Source organism: Macrotis lagotis, chromosome 1, assembly GCF_037893015.1.
Source record: "Macrotis lagotis isolate mMagLag1 chromosome 1, bilby.v1.9.chrom.fasta, whole genome shotgun sequence".
Lineage (NCBI taxonomy): Eukaryota > Metazoa > Chordata > Mammalia > Peramelemorphia > Peramelidae > Macrotis > Macrotis lagotis.
Genome location: NC_133658.1, coordinates 887,908,888 through 887,930,699, shown reverse-complemented (window position 1 = coordinate 887,930,699; position 21,812 = coordinate 887,908,888). Strand labels below are relative to the sequence as shown.

Here is a 21,812-nt window from a genome sequence, read left to right as displayed (position 1 = left end):
GACCTCAATGGGGCCATCACCAGTTGGGGATTCTCACAGCTCAGGCTGCCAGATGATGGGTGCAGCCCAGTCATCCTCCAAAGGGCAGGGTCAGGGTGGGCTAGATAACTTACATTGCTTTGGTATCCGAAGGGCCTCATTGTCCGATGCCATCACTTGGTGCAGCACGCCTCGAAACTGGTAGAGCACCTTTAGACTCTTCTCTTCCCCCACACATGGGTCATAAAACCCAGGAAGCCCAGCCTGTGAAGAGACAATATGTGGAAACCCTACCCACCAGCCCTGCAGATTGCAACGCCCCCCCCCCCCCAGGTCTGGCCTGGAAGCTGACCAGGGTACCCCTAACCAGATAGGTCAATATCTAGTCAGCAGCATTCAGAATTAGGTCTATCAAACAGCCCCCCAGAAGACAGCTTCAGTTCTAGACTTCCAACCTCAACACAGCTCCTTCCCTTCTCCTATGAGCCTGTGTCTTCAAAGCAGCATCTCTGCCAAGTGGAAAAATGACTTGAGTCGTTCCAAGTTCTGGAAGGCTGGTACCATCAAACCTATTTATGGACTTATTTACTGTCTGTTCAGACCTCTCAAGTTTTGTGACCCAAAGGCAAGGAAAATCCTGGTGTGGGTTGGGAGGGGCTTGCCAGCCATGGTCATTGTTCCCTTCCCCCAATCGGAGGACACGGAGAGGCTTCATACCTTGGAAGCTTCTGTGAGGATGAGCTTGGAGTCCTTCACCAAGCACTGCAGAGGGACCGTCACATCAATCACCTTCACTTTCTCGTTCTTCCTGCTCTTGTCATTGACAAACTTGCCATACCAAGCGTTGAGGATGATCAGTCCTGGGGAGCACACTGAGTTGCAGCCCAGAGAAGGTACCCTTGCCCACCTCCAGTACCCTGAGCCCCCTTGACCCAATGAAGCCAACTGTGCTTTTACCCATTCTGGACTCTTCAGCTTCAATTATTCTTCGTACGGATTCCTGCATCAATCGAATCTGCCAATAAACCAAGATGCTGGAAGTCAGTTTTCTCTGGGCCCTGCCACGGAAAGGAACTCCAAATAAGGAGCTATGACAATATGGTGGAAGTGGGAGCAGGTGGGCCACTATGGAAGAGCTGGCCACAAACAAGTCCAAGTCGGGAGCCTCAGTGTTTAGCTCCAACAATGGGACTGCCCTGAACGGGAGACTCATCCTCCCTTTAATGAAAGAATCAAACTGATTCTCCAGAGGGGAAAGAGTCTTAAAAAATATCATCTCTATTGCCATCAACGCTTGAGGCAGAGACCACCCTTGGAAATTCATCTGCTCCATGTCAGTGGTATTCCTAATGTAAAAGGGCAGAGAAGCCATGATGAATATGAAGAATTCAGAGAAGGCTGAGGAGACATGATGCAGGATGAAGAAAACAGAGCCAGGAAAACATGTGCACCATGATCACAATGTAGTAGATGAACTCAGTACTAAAAGGCAGCTAAACAGACTAATTACAAAGATTAGTCTGGGTCCCTGAGAAGAGTCATTTAGGGGAAAAAAAGAGAGGGGAAGCTTATAGGCAGCAGTCAGATACAGTTATTTGGTAGGACAAATTTTAGCTTTGTCTTAAGGAAGGGATCAGGAGTGGTGGGAGGTGGGACATACAAAAGCTGCTTATCAAAATGTAAAAACAACCCTAAGAAGAGTCTGAGTCAGGGTCAGACTCAGGATGAGAAGTGCTCTCCTGTGACCAAGGCAGGACCCCCCCCCCCCAAGTGCCCAATGCCTCTTGGTCTGTCCTTGAAGCACTCACCGCAGACTCTGCCTCCTGTTTCTTCTGCAGAATGTCAGTGGCTGTGCTCTCCCTCTGCTTCTCCAGTTCTCTTACAAAAGAAAACACAAGTTACCCATGAGCCATTGGTATTCCACAGGAGTGAAGAGTCACAGACAATGTGACTAGCTCCAGGGCTTCTCGTGGAGAAGGTAGCAAGGTCAAGGTAGCATCATGCCCATCTGTGAGGCAGGGCTGAACAACCCATTCATTTGACCACATGATGCTCCTCCACTGGATTGTGGGGGACACCTGACTGTCTTCTAAAAGCAGACTCTACCTAGCAAAACCTCACCAATGCAGAAGGATTAAATGATAGTTAAAAAAATGGAGAATTATAAGAATTCAACTGTGAAAGCTTCTAAGATTACAATTTTTGTTAAAGGGGATGCACATACTGACTAGGATGACCTATTGTAATTTCCTCACAGCATAGTCACTCCTCTTCACCCTGGTCCCTTCCCCATTGGAGGTCCTTTCTCCCTATCAGAGGTGGTGGTATTCTGGTATTTCTGCAGTGACTATGGGTCAGTGATTCCAATCAGCTGACTCCCATTCCCCCTTCTTCACCCCATTCCTCAGGTCTGGAGGGAACTAGGACAGTTCCTAAGATGCAGCACATTCTTAGGCAAAAGTGGTCCCAGGGAAAAAGGACAGACTCACTTCTCTTTTTGAGCCCTGAGGTAAGGTTTGATGATCAGTCGGTGCATGGCAAAGTAGACAACCAGAGGTCCCACAGTAGCATAGAACACCGCACTAGGAAGGAGCTGGTCCGTCAGGTGGATGGGGAAGAAATAAGTTTGGCTGGCCCTGTTGAGTCTAGAGAATAGGAAGGAAGGGGTTTGGATCAACAGTCTAACTCAGGAACACAGGAGCATTCTGCTTTGGGACAAAACTCTCTTTTGACTCTCTCTCCATCAAGTCTTCACAACTGGGGAGGAGGCCTGTACTGGAGGTCCATGATGGTCCTTGGGACATGGCACCAATGGGTCTCAATGGGATGGCAAGAATTGGGCAAGCCCTTGCTTGGAGAGCACTTGAGGAGGGATGAGGTGGAAATGACAAATATTTTAATCTCAGTTTGCTCATTTTGGGGAAATTTGTTGAGATTTCAGACAAGCAGTGGGAGTTCACTTTTGGGGCTCTGGCACCACCTACTGGACAAATGCAGGAACTCCCACTCCCAGGCTCCCAGTGTCCAGGGGAGCTGCCAAAGCTCTCAGTGGCTAAGCTACCCAATCACCCACTCCCATGGGGGAGCCGCTGAGCCACCATCTGGGACTGAACTTACTTGACTTTTAGAGAGACACCCTGTGGGACTCCAACGCTGACAGTCGCTCCTAGAATACTGTGCCTAGAAATCTTCCTCTCAGCTCCATATTCTACCACTGTTCCAAAGAAACCAGCCCTAGGGTGACCAAACAGGAAAGGATGAGCCCAGGAAAGTCTTTTCAGAGCCATTATCTTTATTCATTATGGGGAGGGGGGAAGGAAGATGACGGCTGACTTTCTCTCTCAATGAGACACCCTCCTACCCACAGGCATGGTTACAACAGACATTTTCCCACTTCACTCCACCAGCAGAACTGATTTCAGCTGGCACCACTGGACAAATCATGTAACAATGTACCTTATGCCAACTGCCCCCCAATCTGATCAGAAAATATCCTGCTAGGCCAACATGCTGCTTTTTTTTTCGTGGGGCAATGGGGTTAAAGTAACTTGTTCAAGATTACACAACCGGTGAATATCAAGTGTCTTGAGGCCAGATTTGAATTCAGGCCCTCCTGACTCCAGGGTCAGTGCTCTTATTCACAGCACCACTGAGATGCCCCAATATGCTTCTTTGCTAGAAGCAAGGATGATGTCAGAACTTACTTGAGAGAACCCTTCACACGTGTCTGATCATCATCTTGGAATTTATGTTGATAGCTGATCAATGCAAAGGAGTGCGGGATTCCAAGCTTTGAAAAGAGAGGGTGGGAAAGGGTTAAGACATATGGAGCCTTCCTTGGCAAAATTGGGTGTATGGCTCCACTTCATCTTTCTAACCTTACTTCAACAAACTCCCCCTGGACATGCTATGCTCCAACCAAACTGGACCACTGTCTGACCCACACTATTGTGCTCCTGGACTTTTGCTCACAATGACCAGGCCTAAAAGGTCTTTCCCTTCCCCTCTTTTCCCACTGAATTTCTGTGGATTAAACTTAACACATATTATCTCCCCTATGAACCCCATCCTGATTAATGGCGATGAATGATCTTTCCTATTAGACATCATAAAGCCTTTGTACCTCCTCTGGTACGTCTGTCATCTTTAAATGTTACTCTTATTGGTGGTTTGACCCCTTACTAGACTGTGAGCCCCCCAGTGACACAAGTTCTGTCCTATCTTGATCTTTAATATTTAATAGACTCTGCCTTTGCAAACAATGGGCAGTTCATAATGTGTTGGGTCAGAGTGTTTTGGGGTCCCCAGGATCTTGAAGCTGTGACAGCTGCCAGGACTAATGCTATCTAAGAGGCAGGAGACCTGGTTCAAATCCCAGCTCCAACACTTACAAGGTCTGTGACCACGGGCAAGTCACCTTCCTTCTCTGAGACTTAGCTTCCTCATCTGTAAAATGGAGATAACACTTAAGCTACCTCTTTCGCTGGGCTGTCATGTGGGAAGCACTACAGATATGTGGATCACTAGCTGCCATTTTGGGAAAGGTGAGCTCCCTCTAGCTGCTCTGGGCCCAACTGGCCTGCACCCCCAACTCTAGGCTACTGAAAAGCCCGCCACACTCTCCAGATCATGACTGTTTCTATCAGAATATAGGCTCTTCTAAGGCACTGCCTAAAGATGTTAAATAGCATTCCATTTGGGAGGGCTCTTATTCCAGTCACCATAAGAAATCAAGAGTGACCACCTTGAATCCTCCAAAGAAGCTGTTTGAGAAGTATAGCATGACCTGTGTAGCTATATAACATCCTCCCCACTAGGCTGAGCTGCTAGGTTTGAAAAGGGGAACATGGGCACAAGAAAGGGACCAGTGACCACTGCCTCACACTGAATTCTGTGAGGAGGTGACCCTTGGAGTTCCTCTGTCCCCTGTACAGTGAAACCTCCCCTGCAGCTTACCTGTAAGGCCACAGTGAAGTGGCTGGTCTTTGTGTCCCGGACGATGCTTGTGTTCATGGCTGACTGGATGCCCCATCGCCACTGCAAGTAGCCCATGGTGTTCTTATCCAAGTTCCTCGCCAATACAGTGGTCAGGCCGGGCCGGATTCCCCGGGATGAAAACTGCAGAGCACAATTTGTCGTAATAAAGCTGGAGAAGAAGTGACAGGAGAGATCAGCTACAGGCTTGCTTCCTAGGGATTCCAGAACTGACCAGCCCTTCATTCATCACAGGCCCCAAGGGTGGAAAGAGGCAGTGTTTGCAGGGTGGGTTCTTAATCAATTGTCCTGCCACCCAGGATCTAGACCTGGTGGGTGCTGCCTCAGACTACACCGATGGGTGAGTGACAAGGGCACCCATTCATGAGTGTACATTACTCCACTTTCCAATATGAATCCCCAGTCAAGTCTGTGATTTCCTTTGACATTTCTTTGCGACTGAGATTTTTTTTTTTTACAAGAGGAAACCTGTGCCACCTTCTGGCTCCAGAGAGGTATTTCATGGCATTAAAATAGGTACCCAAAGCCTGCATGTAAACTTATCCATTCTATTCTATCTCTATCTCTATTCACAGAGCCAGGCAAAGAAGGCGGGGGCTTGGTAGGCAGTTCAGAGGATCACAGATAGATTATAAATCTGAAAGGGAGCTTGGTAGGCTAGCCTGCCTACCTCATTTTACTAATGAGGAAAGTAGTTGGGCAGGCAGTGAGGCAGCTTACAAATGGACTCTAGCGGGACCAAGCAGGGAGAATTCAAATTGAGGACTTCTATTTCCAGGACCATCATCACTTTTTCTATCACCTAATGCTGCCTCTCTATTAAGGCTTTGATATAAATATATCTGACAATTAAGAATGGCTACAGGGGGTGGCTAGGTGGCGCAGTGGATAAAGCACTGGCCCTGGAGTCAGGAGTACCTGGGTTCAAATCCAGTCTCAAACACTTAATAATTACCTAGCTGTGTGGCCTTGGGCAAGCCACTTAATCCCATTTGCCTTGCAAAAAAAAAAAAAAAAAAAAAAAAAAAAGAATGGCTACAGAAACCACTAGTATGGAACAAATGTTTTCCTTAGGTCAAAACCCCCCCCAAGAAAACCACCTTCTCGTGGTTAGCAGAATCATCTCAAATGATTCACTGATTCACTGCAATCAATTCAATTCAATAAATGTCTATTGCACCTACCACTTGCCTGGCACCATCTGAAGCAATAGGAATAAGAAACCATAATTCTAAATCCACAAGGAACAACAAAACATGATGACATTATATTAAATTTACCATCTTGGTGTAAGATTACGAAACAGCTTTAAGCCAAATAAAGGGCCTTGAAGGTCTCCAGCTCCAAATTCAAACTGTTTAAATAGAAAGGAAGAAAAGTTAGAGATGTTTATCTTTCAGCTGCTACCAAGGTTGCATATAGACAGCCCCTTACTAAAGGGGCCTCAATCTTCTCAGCTGTAAGACACCATCCCCCATGTCCCACCTTCCTCATTCTTTCAGGGTTCTTTTCCAGGGATTCAATGAGGAGAGCAGACATCAAAACCCAGAAGAAGCCAAGACAAGCGGGCAGCCTCCCTTGGGAAGCAGAGAAGCTGCCACCACCTGCAGTTTTCCTGATCTGGACACTCCACAGACTCCACTGGCCTGTGTCTTTTTTGTTTGGTCGGTCCTTGTGGCTGTTTGCAGAGCCCACGGGTACCAGGGGGCACTTTTTTGGGGGACAAGTATGAAAGACCAATGGCAGGGCAGTTCAGCAAAGGCATGATCACTCTGGTGATCACTGTCCCTGCCCTGGAGGAATTTTAAGGTGCTGCTGCTGCCCACTACAGTCAGTAGAAAGCACTGATGAACTTCCACTGGGTGGATGCAAATCCTCACTTGTCCTGACTTTCATAAGGAAAATAGATCAGTGTCTAGGTGTTTGCTTAAAAAGATGTGCATTATGACATAGCTCAGTTTCTGGAGGTTAGTTTTTTCTTTTCTAGAATTAAGAAATTCGTTCAGCATGGCCAGTAGACCTGAAGTAATGTTTATGGTCCTTTAGGTTCCTTCCTGGAGCTTAGAACCTGCTCTCGGTCCTCTGTGTGGCTACTCTCTGACCATTTGGGGTGACTTTTACTGCACAAAATGGTCTCCACCAAACAAGACACTGGACAATGCCAACACACAGTCTGTGGTGGGCAAAAATAAAGCCTGGCCCAACTGACCACTCTTACCTCTCCCCAACCCTTTGCAGAGGTCACTCTCCGGAGGGCGAAGTTGATGGAGCCTCCTCCATTCCCATTCTGGGTCGAGAGGCTTCCAGAGAGGATGGCTGTGTCTGTTGCTGTTAAGGGAGCCTGGGAAACAACATTTGCTGGATGAACCAAAGCTATAAGCAGTTCCTATCCTAGCAGCCTAATGAATATGTCATAAATACACAGGCAAATCGGCAGATGATCTTCAGATCAGCAAAGTGGGATCGCCTAAACTGCTTTCTTTTTTCCTCAGGCTAATTGGACTTCCTGGGACCACCGTGTCACTACATCATGCATACCTTTTATATTCCAACTTGACAAGGCTATGGGAAGCCTACTGTAAGAGTTGCCCAGCTCAGGAAGGGGCGAGGCCTCTCCAGGGTTTCTGGATGCCTCGAGGAGGACCATCAGCTTCCTCAAATCAGAATGCTGACCCAGCCCTCTGGATGGACCTCTTGCAGAACAGTGATTCCATTTGTTTTTCTACGATTAGCTCTATGATTTTGCTGGGATGGAAAATTCCCTCCACTGAAATCTCTCACCCTAAAGCAGATCAGCAGCTGTGGGTATCGGATGGTTTTCAAGAGCTGCCAGAGGCAGGAACTTGCCAATCACACAGTCAGTCTAGGTAGCAAGGAAGACCTGATTCATAGGCCTACCCTCAATTCTTTAAGATGCTGCCTCTTCACCTAGGCATAAATTATAGCTCAGGCAACTGAATTATAGTGACCTCAGGAACGGGGCTGGTGGATATCCAAGGGAAACCACTCACAGACATTTGTTACATAGGAGCATTCGCCACAGACTCAGACTTGTATAGTGGGAGGCAATTGGGTACAAAGGACCTGGATTCAAATCCGGGCCCTGCCACTCCTGCCTGTGGCATGGAGGTCAGTCACTTATACTGTCAAGTCTCACTCTCTGCAATGGTAAAGGAGACTCTTTATAGTTTATAAGCTGACCATCACTGGAACCATGCCCAGCAACTAGGTGCCAGGCAGAGCAGTCCCAAGGTCATCTGCCATTTTAGTGGACATATGTTTGATATGTTCATACTGGCTTATCATATTTTCCCTCAGTAGAATGTCTTTGTATCTTGGGTGCCCAGCACATAGTAGATTCTTATTGAAGGATTTAGTTCAAATATGTGCACCTATTAAAACTGTTACCATCACCAAATTCAGCTATAACCACAGTGCTTTTGTTTTTTATTTATGTTTTAAATATAAAATTAGAAATACCCAATATGTAATATTTAAACATATAAAAACAATATTAGTTACATAGTGCAATAATATGTATAGCTACAGAGAGAGCACAGGGCCTTTGGGTTCAAATTTGGCCTCTGGTACTTCCTAGTAGTGTGACCCTGGGTGAATCCCTTACTCTGTCTGCCTTAGTTTCCTCCCAGGTGCTGTGAGGATCAGGTGAGACCCTATTTGCAGAGAGCTCTCAGCCTACACACACAGTAGGGATCGTGTAGATGTCAGCTCTCACCCTCCCCATCACTCCTGAGGCTGAGGGGGTTGAGCACTGTGCTCTCTCCTTTAGCTCTCCCCCCCTCCCCTGGCTCACCTCGATGGATTGGGAGATGTGCATCTTGTTAATCTCAATCTGAGGAAAGCCGCTGCCGGGGACATCTTCATATTCCTCATCATAGCGATCAAAGAGGTCAGTGGCATCTACTCCAACGCTGATGGTTCCCTGGAGATGGGAAAATCAAGTGTTAAATAAAATGAAAAGTGTTTCATGGGCCCAGCCAGAGAACAAGAGAACAAAGCTCTCTCAGCAGCTCCTCCATAATCGTTTGGGGTGCTGGCACAGTGCACCATGCTGCATCATAGCTTCTCACAAGCACAGAGCTCACAGTTCCAGATGAGGAAACTGGTAGTCATCAAGAAATCTAGACATGAGAGTTGAACTGATGCAGGAGGAGAAGCTGAGCTGGAATTAGAGTTTGAACTGTAGCCTGAGCTTGGTCTGACTTGGACAAGTTACTTCTCAGACTCACTTTCCTCATTGGCAAAATGGGAGCGCTGCCCCAACCACTCTCAGGTCCCTTCCTGCTCTAGTTCCATAAGACCAACCACCTTATTTCACAGGTGAGAAACATGTTGGATAACTTGAGAATGCCTCACATGTAGAGCTTCAAGGGTTTAAAAGAGGGTTTTCATCACAGTCTTAAGTCTTATCACCCTCGTCTCAAAGATAAAGAAGTTGAGGCTCAGAAGGTGAAAAGACTTTGCACAAACCAGGGTCAACATAGCTAAGGAACTGTCACAGCCTGAGACTGATTCAAAGCCAGGCCTAACTCCAAGGTCTAGATTCTTTCCACTCCAACATGATATCTTATTTTAAAAATAAAATACAATTTTTGAGGCTGCACTCCCACATCCCTCATTGAGAAAGCATCAAAACAAAACTCACTGCAAATGGATAGTCATTATAAAACAAAATGTCTTTTGCAGCAACACCTAGAACCCTCTTTGGGAGGAGGGAAAGGAGAGAATGTGGCAGACCCTATGCTAAGCACTTTATCCTTATTATCTGATCCTCACAATAACCCTTAGAAGGAGATGTAAAAATCTCCATTTTGCAGTTGAGAAAGTTGAAGCAGACAGAGCTGAAGTCAAATTAAGTTAATTAATTAAGTTAAACAAATTCCTGGGGCAGCTAGGTGGCGCAGTGGATAGAGCACCGGCCCTAGAGTCAGGAGTACTTGAGTTCAAATCCGACCTCAGACACTCAATAATTACCCAGCTGTGTGGCCTTGGGCAAGCCACTTAATCCCATTGCCTTGCAAAAACCTAAAAACAAAACAAAACAAAACAAAAAAACACCCAACAAATTCCTGAACTAGCTTTGTCCAAAAGGAAAATAACCTTGCTTCACAGTGCCTTCTCAGTTTATCATGTCATCTCCTTCCCCTGGAAGTGGGTAACACTTTCATCCCAAGTTCCCAAGACTCAAAATTTACTATTCTATTTTCAAAGAGTACAATTGCTCATAGTTGCAATTTAAATTTTGACAGGGTTGGGAGAGTGGGTAACTTAGGGAATCAAATGCCATGTTCCCAAATGCAGGATTACAAAACCACAAAATAAACAAGTGAGATGGCTTCAGAAAAACCTGGGAAGACTTATATGAACAGATGCAGAGTGAAGTGAGGAGATCTAGGAAACCACTGTGCATAGCAACAGCAATATTGTAAAGATGATCAACTGTGAAAGACTGGGCTACTCTGATCAAGACAGATCCAAGAGGATTCCAAAGGACTTATGACAAAAAATGCTATTCCATCTGTAGAGAGAGTGAAGTCTGAATGCAGACTAAAGCATACTCTGCAAAACTTTATTTGTATTGTTTTATGTTTTCTTTTGCAACATGACTAATATGGAAATACTTTGCAAGACTTCATACATATAATTGAAATGAAATTGCTTGCCTTCTCAAGGAGAGAGTTGGGAGGAAGAGAATTTGAAACTCAAAATTAAAAAATTCCATGGCAATCTCCAGTAGTACTGGTCCATATCTGGTCGCTGGACCCAGATTGCTCTGGAAGAGAAAGTGAGGCTGGTGACTTAGTATAGCAGCCCCCTCATTCAAATTCAATTCATGTGCTTATCGTGGCATCATCTCCTTCATGTTGTGGTCTTTAATAATGAAGGACAAACAGTCCTGTGTCTTTGTCAACCATGTCTGGGATGCACTCTTCCTACACTCCCACCTCTCATCAAGGCTCAACTCCTAACTGGTAAAATCCCCCCAGTTCTAAGTGACTCTTAAAATTACTTTGAATTTATTTTACATGTCTACAGATCTACACATAATATAATATTTGTATATTTTGTATTTCCTTATCAACTTTGGAAGTGATTGCCTGTCAAGGGAGATAATGGCAAAGGATCATCTAACATGATTAGCCCATACCAGAGAAGGTGCCATGTGCTCTCTGAGCAAAGTAGAAATGAAGTAGCTCAAAAGAAATGTGAGATGCGCAGATTTTGAGAATCTTCCAAATGTTCACATGGACTATTTGTGCCCAATCTGTGACAGAGCATTCTGAGCTCCTACTGGTCTGATCAACCAGAACTGGACATCCCATAACTTGACTCTAACGCAGTGATATCATTCTGGTCCTCCTTTGAGAACAATGTAGATGTTACTGTTTCCCCAAATAGGATATAAGTTCTGTGAGAGCAGCTAGGAGTAAGGGAGGGGGCACCACAGACCTGGGTTTGAATGTGACATTTTCTAGCTGTATGACCCTGAGTAAGTCTCCTTCTTCTGATGGCCTCAGCCATCAGAAGTGCTTCCCTCCCAGGGTTTATAAAGTGTGTAGCACACTGTAGGTGCACAAGGAGGTCCTGTCCCATTCTCCCAGACTCCAGGACAAGGCCTGGTTTCAGTTGGCCTGCTGAAAGAACTCTTTAGACGTTAGAAGAACATGATCACAAAGAGGCTTTTTTTGCATCATTTTGCCTCATTTCAGTTTCAATGGCTTCAGAGACAAAAATGAGTGTCAGATCATACTTCTTACAAAGAGTCTTTGACCTTGCAGTGACCATCACCCTGAGGTACTGACCACCCCTTAGCTTTCAAGACTGAACCATTTCTCAAGCCTCAAACGTCCCACTCTTAATCCTGCAGTTGCTCCTAAAACAAGGTCAGGAGAACTGAAAAGTAACAGTGGTGCCAGCGGCTTCAGAGGCTCTGCATCTCTAGAAACTAATGGAAACAGAAACACAGTGGGGGAGGAAGCTCAGGAGAGATTTAAGGCTCAAGGGTCAATGATGCTGAAATTCTAATAAAATGAAATTTAAATAAGTCTGCTTAAGAAAATGGTAAATCAAGCGCCTGAACCTGAGATGTCTGTTGGCTGCTGCTCATCATTTAGTCCAAGGAAATAACCTTGTGAAAATGACCAGTCACGGGAAGGGAACTGGATGAATTCTGTGCACTAGAGGATGGAGAGCTGGGCCTAGAGTCGGGGTCTCTGGTCTCAAACCTCACACTTATGAGCTGTGCGACCCTGACCAAGTCACTTCAGCTCTGTCTGCTTCAACTTTCTCAACTGCAAAATGGAGATTTTTACATCTCCTTCTAAGGGTTATTGTGAAGATCAGATAATAAGGATAAAGTGCTTAGTATAGGGTCTGCCACATTCTCTCCTTTCCCTCCTCCCAAAGAGGGTTCTAGGTGTTGCTGCAACTTACTTTCTACTTCAAGATAATATGTGGCCAAAAGTTTGGTAAGAAGCATAAGGTCTGAGTTCTGATGCGATTGGAAGCATGACAGCAAGGACTTTTGTATACAAAAAATGAAATTGAACCTGGGTTTTACCCACTGGATCACACTTGCTTCCATAAGTTTTTAATCTGATTGACATTCAGGCTCAAATTCTGGCCATCATGGAAGCCTTTAGCAAGTCTGTCTGTCTCCCCTCCTCCCCATTAAGTGTCTCAGGTCAGATTCGAACTCAGGTCCTGTGCTCTATCCACTGTGCCATCTAGCTGCCCCTAGTCTTCTCTGATAACCTTAGTTTTGCCTACTAGTAGACAATCATGGTACTTATGAAAACAGGACCCTTTGTTCACACTCACAGAATTAACACATTCCATTAAAACTGTGATGCCTCCCTGTGGCTAAGGGGTGGGAGACAATAACCTTGGGGTCTCCCAGACTGAAGCTCTAGCCAGTCCTAACAAGCTCTCAATTCAAGAGGGGACTCTGCTGTCTGAGGACTGATCTCCAGAGTGAAATCTGGAGAGGCTCTACCACAATGACTTTGTCGTGATATCAAAGACAGTTCCTGAATTACAGGGGGATTGCAGCAAGAATCAGCTGAAGGACCAGGAAGCCAAAGAGATTCTCTAATTCCAGAGGTCTGCAGAAGTAGGATGAAACTGCTAAAAAGTTACCCAAAGGGTAAGTAAAATCAACCCCCAACTTTGACCACATCTTGAAAGCATCTGTGCAGTGCTCACCACCCCTACCTACCTCTACAAAGAGAGGAGAATGATTCAAAAAGTAGTTAGGATAATCCAGCCTGGTCCAGGAGGAGGAGAATGCCATTTGACCCCTCTCCTAACAGTTCCCTGAAGTCTTCTGGCACTGTGGCTGTCATGGTGATTTTCACACTGGTGCCATACCACAGAGCGCTCTAACTCTGCAAAAGGGAGCATCTGTGCCCCCCTGCCCCCCGCCTCCAGCTAGAGAGGCGAGGGTGTGGCAGAACCACTCTAGGGATGGTTTGCAGACTGGGGGAGAGCAGAGGGATTTTCACAATGCCAGTGAAAAGCACTTTTTAAATCTGCTGAAGGGAATGGTCAAGAAGAAGAGGAAAAGGTCAAGTTGAATAGACTTCGGTACTGTGTATGGAGTAAGCCCTCACTAAATATGGTAACAGCACTTATTACCAAATATTCCTTTTCTCCGCATTACTCTGGCCTATTTTTGTGCCCCATCTTTTCTTGGGTTATTAAAGAAAAATCATTACATAAAAGAGATACTCTTTAGTCTATATCCCATGGAGGATATCAAACAGGCCCTTCAATGGAGGAAGAAAACCAAAACTTGCCTATTCTATTCTTTGGTTGCTTCTTCACTTAATAATTACATCTAAAGAAAATGAAAGGTGAACATTTTTGTACTTTCCATGGTCATTTTAAAATATCATTATCTTGAGTTCAGAGAACTCCATGGTCCATAGAATCCCAGTCTAAAACTGTAAGAGGGAAATCACTCTGAGAGGGGCAGAATGATCTCAAGAATGACATTCTGAGGGGCAGCTTAGATGGTGCAGTGAATAGAGGACATGAGTTCAAATCTGAACTCAGAAACTTAATAACTGCCTAGCTGTGTGACCTTGGGCAAGTCACTTAACCCCCACTGCCTTAAATAAAAATAAAATTAACACCCCCCCACAACATTCTAAAAAATCCAAGAGAAACAACTGTGGTGAGGAAGAAAAGAGAGAGAGGTAACCAAAGAGACAGAGTGGAGATAGAGAACTGCTAACCAACTTGGACTTCATGCTATGAGCTGAAGTTGTTGCAAAAGACTGCAACAACAACCAAAAAAAAAAAAGATATTTTGAATACAATTGACAATAAAAAAAAGATTTTCGAAGTCCATGTTGGGGTCTAGAGGAAGGTCAAAGAAGGAACATAACAGGTTTGGAGTAGATGTGGTGAGCTGAAGAAGAGTAAAGATTCTAAGAGTCAAAGATGAAGAAGCTGAGGAGGAAAAGGTCTAGCTTGTGCCAAGGCATGAGGTAGGGAAAGAGAACCAAAGTGGTGACTGCATGTATGCATGTGCATGTGACTGTGGCTATGACAGTTCACACACCTTTACCAGAACAAGGCATGGCAGATCTAGCTCATTTCCATTTGTTGACGGGATCATTAGATTCGTAGAAGACAGAAATTCCATAACCAAACTCAACTTGGATTTCAGTCAAGCACTGGACAGTCTCTCATGCTAACTTTGTGGAAGAGATAGAGGATCCAAAGATAAGACAAAGCCTGACTTAAAAGACAGTCCATTCTGAGGGGTTGTGCTCAAAGAACAGTGACCAGAAATGATGTCAGGGTGAAGGGGCTATGCTCTCAGGGAGTGCTCCAGGATTTTTGTGTAGATCAATAACTGCAATGGAGACCCAGATGGGATGCTTCCAAATTTGTAGTTGATGCAGTGAGGGGGAAGGGATGATAGCTAATATATAACATGGTCAAGAAGCAAAGATACTAAAATGTTGAAATGATGGATCAAAACTAACCAGATGTGATTTTTAAAAATATATATTTGGGGCAGCTAGGTGGCAGAGTGGATAGAGCACTGGTCCTGGAGTCAGGAGAACCTGAGTCCAAATCTGGCCTCAGATGCTTATAATTGCCTAGTTGTATGAGACCTTTGGCCAAGTCACTTAACTCCATTAACTTAAATAAAATAAATAAATTTAAAAATACACATTTTTATTTTTAATCTTTGACCAAATTTCTTTCTTATACCAATTATATCAAAGAATTAAGGAAAGAGAAAACAAGAGGTAGATGAGAAAAAATTCAGCAAAATTGACAAATAGAAAAAACATTCACTCCGATCACCCCACTGACATACAGGGGAATCTGGAGAGCAAGGGGACCACAAATGGCAAGACAACCAGAAATTAAGACAAGAGGAAAACAGCTAAAGAAATTAGGAAAAATGAACCTGAAACAAAGGATTAGAAAGTGATATAAATAGGTGTCTTCAAGTAATTAAAAACAAATAAAATAAACATTTATTAAATATATATTACATGCAGGGTACTAAAATGGTAGTTTATATCTGGAGATTATATTCTACTATGGAGAGTAAAGCACTGGGGGCAACAAACTTATTAGAAGACAGGGAGTAATGGGGACAACGGAAAGTCAGATAAAGACAACACTCGAGACCCCTAAGCTGAGCCTAAGAAGGAAGCTAGGGAGCCAGCAGGGTGGGCAGCAATGCAGAGGAAATGCTGCTAGGCATGTGGATAGGTAGGAGAAAAACCAGGCCAAACCCAGTGTCAAGAAAGACAAGGGAGGAGAGGGCTGTCAACAATGTCAAAAGCTTCAAGAAAAGTCTACAAGGATAAGGACCAAGAAAAGGTTCACTGGATGAAGTAATTTTTTAAGGACTGCAAAGTCCTAGATGATTGCAGATAGCAGAGAAAGAGTCATTAACCAGGAATAAATTGAAGATGATGAAGAAAGTTTTCTGATGAAGACAAGTGGGAATGGGATCAAGTTCAAAAGCAGAGGGGTTAGTCTAGGCAAATAGAAAAGCCACTTCAGTCTCTAGGACAGGAGCTAGGAATATGACACTTAAAACTAGAAAAGGGAGAAGTTGTATCCAAGATAAATGATGAGAAAGTAAGAAATCACCAAGCTGTCCATGAGTTGAAATTGCCAGGCTCAGATAAACCCCCCGAGGGTCTAAAAGAAGAAGCAATATATGTGTGCTGATCAAATTAACTGTTGATCAATTAAATAATGTTTACTGAGCCTCTGACTAATCTCTCAAAGATTGGGGAAAATAGGATAGTTATTAGAGGACTGGAAAAGGACAAATACCCTCAATTTTCAAAACAGGATTTCACTCTGCAAGCTACACAGGTTAAAGAGCTTGATTTTGATTTTTTTCGAAAATGAAAGTTATCCCATATAACAAATAATTGTTTAAAATCAAAAGGAAGAGGGGCAGCTAGGTGGCACAGTGGATAGAGTTCTGGCCCTCGAGTCTGAAGGATCCAAGTTTAAATCTGAGCTGAGACACTTAATAATTACCTAGCTGTATGACCTTGGGCAAGTCACTTAATCCCACTGCTTTGCAAAAATAAAAAAAAAGGAAGATGGCCTCAATTTCTCAGTAAAGCACAAGAGGCAGTCATCCTCAGAGAGAGCAGGATTGGGTTGGTATCAGGGCTTCAAGAAAAGAGAAAGCTTTGGGGAGGCTAGGTGGCGCAGTGGATAGAGCACCAGCTCTGGAGTCAGGAGTACCTGAGTTCAAATCTGACCTCAGACAATTAATAATTACCTAGCCATGTGGCCTTGGGCAAGCCACTTAACCCCATTGCCTTGCAAAAAATCTAAAAAAAAAAAGTTTTAAAGAGCCACTATGGCTCATATGATGGAGAATCAATACGAGATGAAGAGAACAGATGTGAAGCAGTAAGGGCACAGTGAAATTAAAAAACAAGAATGTAGTAGACTCAGGGCCTTGACTTCCCTCAGCATTGTTCAAGAGCTCAGAAGAAGAGAAGGTAGATGAAAAGGCCATCCAAGGTTAAGGACTGGAAGTCTATAAATGGTGGGAAAACAAGATACAAGAGATTCAAAGGTGGAGGGATAATGACTCAACTGCTGAACTAGAGAGTCAAAACTATGAAGAGAAGAAAGATAACAGAAGTGGTAGGATGGGATTGGGAGGCAGGTCAAGCTAGAGGAGTAGAAGAGAAAAGAAGAGCAGGAGCAGGAGCAGGAGGAGGAAAGCAGCATATGGGGAAGACTGTGGTCAGAGGGGGGTTTTCAGACTCACAGTTCTTGATCCCAGAGGGTTGAACCAAGAGCAGTTTGGGACAGCGGTTGGTTCAGGTTTGATGCAAGGAAGACCTTTATAATCAGAACTGTTCAAAAGTGTAATAAGGCTTTGGGAAGTGCTAAGTTTGCCCTCAATGGAGGTTTCCAATCAGAAGAGATGAGCCCTTGTCAGGTATGTTATCGAAAGAATTCCTACTCAGATCTGGGTAAGATTCCACGGCTACATCACTCACTCCCATTTACATGGGACTTGAAGTGTTTTTCCCACACAGCAGCCCTGTAAGCAGCAACAGCACTATTTTCCTCTTTTAATAAGTAAGAAAACTCTGGTTTAGACATACGAAGTGACTTGTTCATGGTCACATGTCTAACAGGCATATGATAAGTCCTTCCTAATACCGAGGTTCTGTTATCTTTATGAAACAGGTTTACAAATCACACAGAGAGAGAAATGTTATTTGCTGCTGATTATTTCCTTGCTAATCTAGCAGTTTGGAAATGCTCCACTGTGCATTTGGAGATAATGAGCCTTCAAGATCAGCATAAAATCATTTTCTCTACAAAGAATTCCTAGTTAAATCACTATTGTTATACAATCATCTCAAAAGGTATTTTATTTAAAAATTAAAAAAGTTTTAAAAGTTAATTCCTTTTTGTCTGAAGGTCTCATGTAGGCTATTTCTGTTATCACTTAAGGTCTCTAGATTATCCCTACTGGCCAGAAGTCTCCGGTCCTCCCAAATACCGGAAACTTTTTTACTTAAAAGAACCCAAGTCAAAAGCCTAGAAGCATCAGCTGTTGAGCTGGGCACTGGCTTTTCGATTGGCTCTGCAGGCATCCTCTTCCTGAGACTTTCCACTTCATCTGAGCTGTGGGAATCTGCTTCATTATACTTCCACCCCCCTGCTGGTGAAATTCTGAAAGACTTAGAAAATTCCTCTTTCTATACAGTGCATGATGAGTGGGGTAACAGAGTACATTTTCTACCAAGTCACAACAAGAGATAAGGGCTTTGTCCCTTCTTCAAATCCCCAGAGAATGAATTCATATACCTATACTGACTGCCAAGTTCCACACAGCAGCATCCAAAGAGTTCAAGTTATGTTTTAAAATATATCATCCTCTATTATAATTTGGCAACCTCTTTGCTATTATATCTTGAATTCAGAGTTGTATGGCCCATGACTAGTTTCTGGAGGATTAGAGAGGGCAAGGCTTAAAATCACAGTGACCTGGTGATGCCACCAATTAACTCACTACTCTTAAAGTAAGCATACTACAATATACTAAAATAAAAATCTAGGAGAAAGAATGAAAAAACCTCATTTTTCAGATAAAGGATTTCAGAACTGGGAGGAATTTCCCTGTACCTGAACAGTAATAACTTCTATAAAATCCTGACAAAGAGTTATTCAGCTTACAATGGGAGATCTTCAGTAAGAGAGAATTCAGGATCTCCCTAAGCAGTCCATTCCTGTTTTGGAAAGCTGTTAGGGTTCCCCCCCTTAGATTAAGCTGAAACATGCCCTGGCAATTTCCACCCACTGTTACTAAATCTGTTCTCTGGGGGGCAAGCAGAACAAATTTTCCATTTGTGACCTATAAAGTCACTTGAATAAAACCATTGTTTTTCCTAAATCTTCTTATATCTCAGCTAAACATCTCCAGTTCCTTCATATCATATGGGTTAGTCTCATCACGCTGGTTGCTGACAAGTCCCACAGGTTGAACTAGATGGCCTCTGAGGTTTTGAAGATCCTGTGACTTAGCTTTAGATGCACTTGGCAAAGTGGGACCTGTAATTGGAATACATCATTCCAGACATGTTCTGAGACAGTCAGGCAGATGACAGCAGGTCATTCTTAAGATGGATCACATTATCTTCTCTGGCTGGGAAGAGACTTGAGGCAGGGAGTCCAAACAGAAGGCTATTGCAATAGTCCAGGTGAGAGGTAATGAGAGGCTGCATCAGGGGGCTGGGCGAATGAAGAGAAGGGAAGGTAGAAAAAGGCTGGATATATAGGATGAATAAGAGTGAGGAGCTGAGGATGATATTGAAGTGGTGACCTTGGGTAACTAGAGTAATGCTGGAGAAGGTAACAGGGAAATTTGAGAAAGGGAAAGATTTGGGAAAGAAAAATGACAAATTATTTTGAACATGTTAGACAGAGTTACTAGACCGATAGACAGGGGGACACCAAATAAACTTCATCTAGATCTTAGCAAAGCCATTTGACAAAGTCTGTAATGTTATTTTTGTGGAAAAAACAAAGAGTTGAATTAAACAATAATACAATCAGGTAGATTCAGAATGTTGCCATTTATCAGTTTGAGTTTTTCTTGGAACCTTTTCTTGGATCTTCTAATAGAATCACTGGAACCTGTCTTTGGCCCTGTGATGTTCAATAGCTTTTATCAGACTTAAACAAAAGCAGAGAGTATGTCAACCAAATCTGCGGATGACCTCAAGTGGAAAGGGGCTGGCAACAAGCAGGCAATGAGTGGAATCAAGAGAAGACTGACAGGCTACAACAGTGGACTTCAGGGAAGAAGAATTAATTAAATAAGGAAAAATCTCAAACCCTCTACTTGGATTAAAAAAGTTAATTTCCCAAGAACAGGGTGGTGAGTGTTAGGCAACTGTTCATCTGAAAAAAGACCTGGGCCTTTTGGTGTACTTTAAGCTCAAATCAGTCAACGTGTGATATGGCTGCCAACTCTGTCTTAATACAAAGAGAACTAGTGGCCTAGGCTGGACAGGTGACAAGCCTGCTGCCTCTACCTTGTTAGGGCTAAATCTGGACTCTAGGTTCAGTTCAGAGTACTGCAATTTGGGAAGGATATTGAGAAGCTACAGGCCTATCTGGTCCAAGCTCACAGACTGGCTTGAGTAGAGTCTGTGTCCCTTAATGTTGATAGTAAAATAGTAACAACAACTATTTATTGTTATTTTTGCTTTAATTTATTCACTTGGCACTAAATCCAGAACATTTTGTTTGGTGTCAATAGTCTCATTGGAGATATAGTACCATTACTGGAATTTCTGGTTCAATTTAGTAACTTTTCTTCTCTCTCTCTCTCTCTCTCTCTCTCTCTCTCTCTCTCTCTCTCTCTCTCTCTCTCTCTCTCTCTCTTTTGGTTTTTGCAAGGCAAATGGAGTTAAGTGGCTTGCCCAAGGCCACACAGCTAGGTAATTAGTAAGTGTCTAAGGCCAAATTTGAACTCAGGTACTCCTGACTCCAGGGCCAGTGCTCTCTACCCACAGTGCCACCTGACCGCCCCCAATTTAGCAACTTTTCTTACATAATTTCAAACTATTTCCCAAGACTAGGTGAATCAATTCACAGTACTAATAGCAGTGAATTAGCACAATTAATGAGTTTTGTCATCTTTTACCATCTTTGCTAACTTGAAGTAGGTGAGGTAGATAACTTTGGGCTGTTTTAATATCTATTTCTCTGTGATTTTAAACAAAGTTTCATGTTGTTATTGATAATTTATATTTCTTCTTCTGAAAACTGTTGCTATCATATAATCACTTATCTATAACATTAGAATGGCTGACCAGAGAGTTATGTCAATTCTAACTGTATAAGTCTGAGTTTTCAAAAGGTTTCCTCAATATCTTTGATTTAAGATCAATTGAGATAAAATGTGCAAATCACTTCACAAACTTAAATTTGTACATAAATATTATTATTATGCAACCCTTTTCATTTTATGTTATCGAGATAATCCTTTCTGATCTCTTCCATTCAAGGTCTGGCCACAAATTATTTTCCTATGCATACATTCTCTAAAAAAAAACAAACTATGATTGTTTTGCATCTATACTGTTTATCCATTTAGTAGTGTAGTATCAAAATAATGAATCAACAACCACCAATTAACATCACTAGACTGCTGTGCATGTTTATTTTTCAGACCTGCTTATTGATTTCTTCTACTAATGGTCTTCTACTTTTTATCTAGTACCTGATAGTTTTATAACATCATGTTAAATCTGATAGTGCCAGTCCCTAGATACACTTTTCCCATGATGTGCTTTGATACTCTTAACTTTTTATTCCTCCAAATCTATAAATTATCCCTTTGATATTTCTTCAGGGGACCTTTACTGGCCCCCCTACTCACCAGTTCCTTTGCACTCAAGGTTACTGTGTGTTGGCTTTGGGTGTGTCTAGTCTATATTTTTGAGCATACAATTGTCTCCCCCATAAGGATGGCAATTTCTTGAGGGCAGGGACTGCTGTGATTTTCCCTTTGTATCCCGAGCATACAGCATGATACCAGGAACAAAGAAAGGGCTTTAGAAATACTAACTGACTGCTAATTCTGTGGAGAAAATAAGTGGCAGTGTATTTATTTCTGTCAACAAAAAATGATAATTTAAAAGTACTGAATAAACTTCACAAAAATATAAAATACTCAAACTGACAAAACAGTAAGTAAAGAATATAAACAAGTCAATATCAGAAAGAGAAGTGGAAAAGTTATCATTGAACTCCTACAGAAAAAAAATACTCTTTGT

At 43.2% G+C, this 21,812-nt stretch overlaps 1 protein-coding gene across 1 annotated transcript in view; it reads right to left on the bottom strand.

The window, feature by feature from the left end:
• DNAJC11 (DnaJ heat shock protein family (Hsp40) member C11) overlaps positions 1-21,812 on the bottom strand; it is a 75,920-nt gene that overhangs the window by 1,864 nt on the left and 52,244 nt on the right. Inside the window, exons 5-15 of the mRNA XM_074218575.1 lie at positions 8,789-8,917; positions 7,193-7,315; positions 6,255-6,328; positions 4,936-5,125; positions 3,684-3,769; positions 3,097-3,213; positions 2,469-2,624; positions 1,788-1,857; positions 937-994; positions 697-839; positions 114-243 (exon numbers count right to left, since the gene is read on the bottom strand). Of these exons, the coding sequence (XP_074074676.1) occupies positions 114-243; positions 697-839; positions 937-994; positions 1,788-1,857; positions 2,469-2,624; positions 3,097-3,213; positions 3,684-3,769; positions 4,936-5,125; positions 6,255-6,328; positions 7,193-7,315; positions 8,789-8,917 (1,276 nt within the window). The remainder of the gene's footprint in view (positions 1-113; positions 244-696; positions 840-936; positions 995-1,787; positions 1,858-2,468; positions 2,625-3,096; positions 3,214-3,683; positions 3,770-4,935; positions 5,126-6,254; positions 6,329-7,192; positions 7,316-8,788; positions 8,918-21,812) is intronic.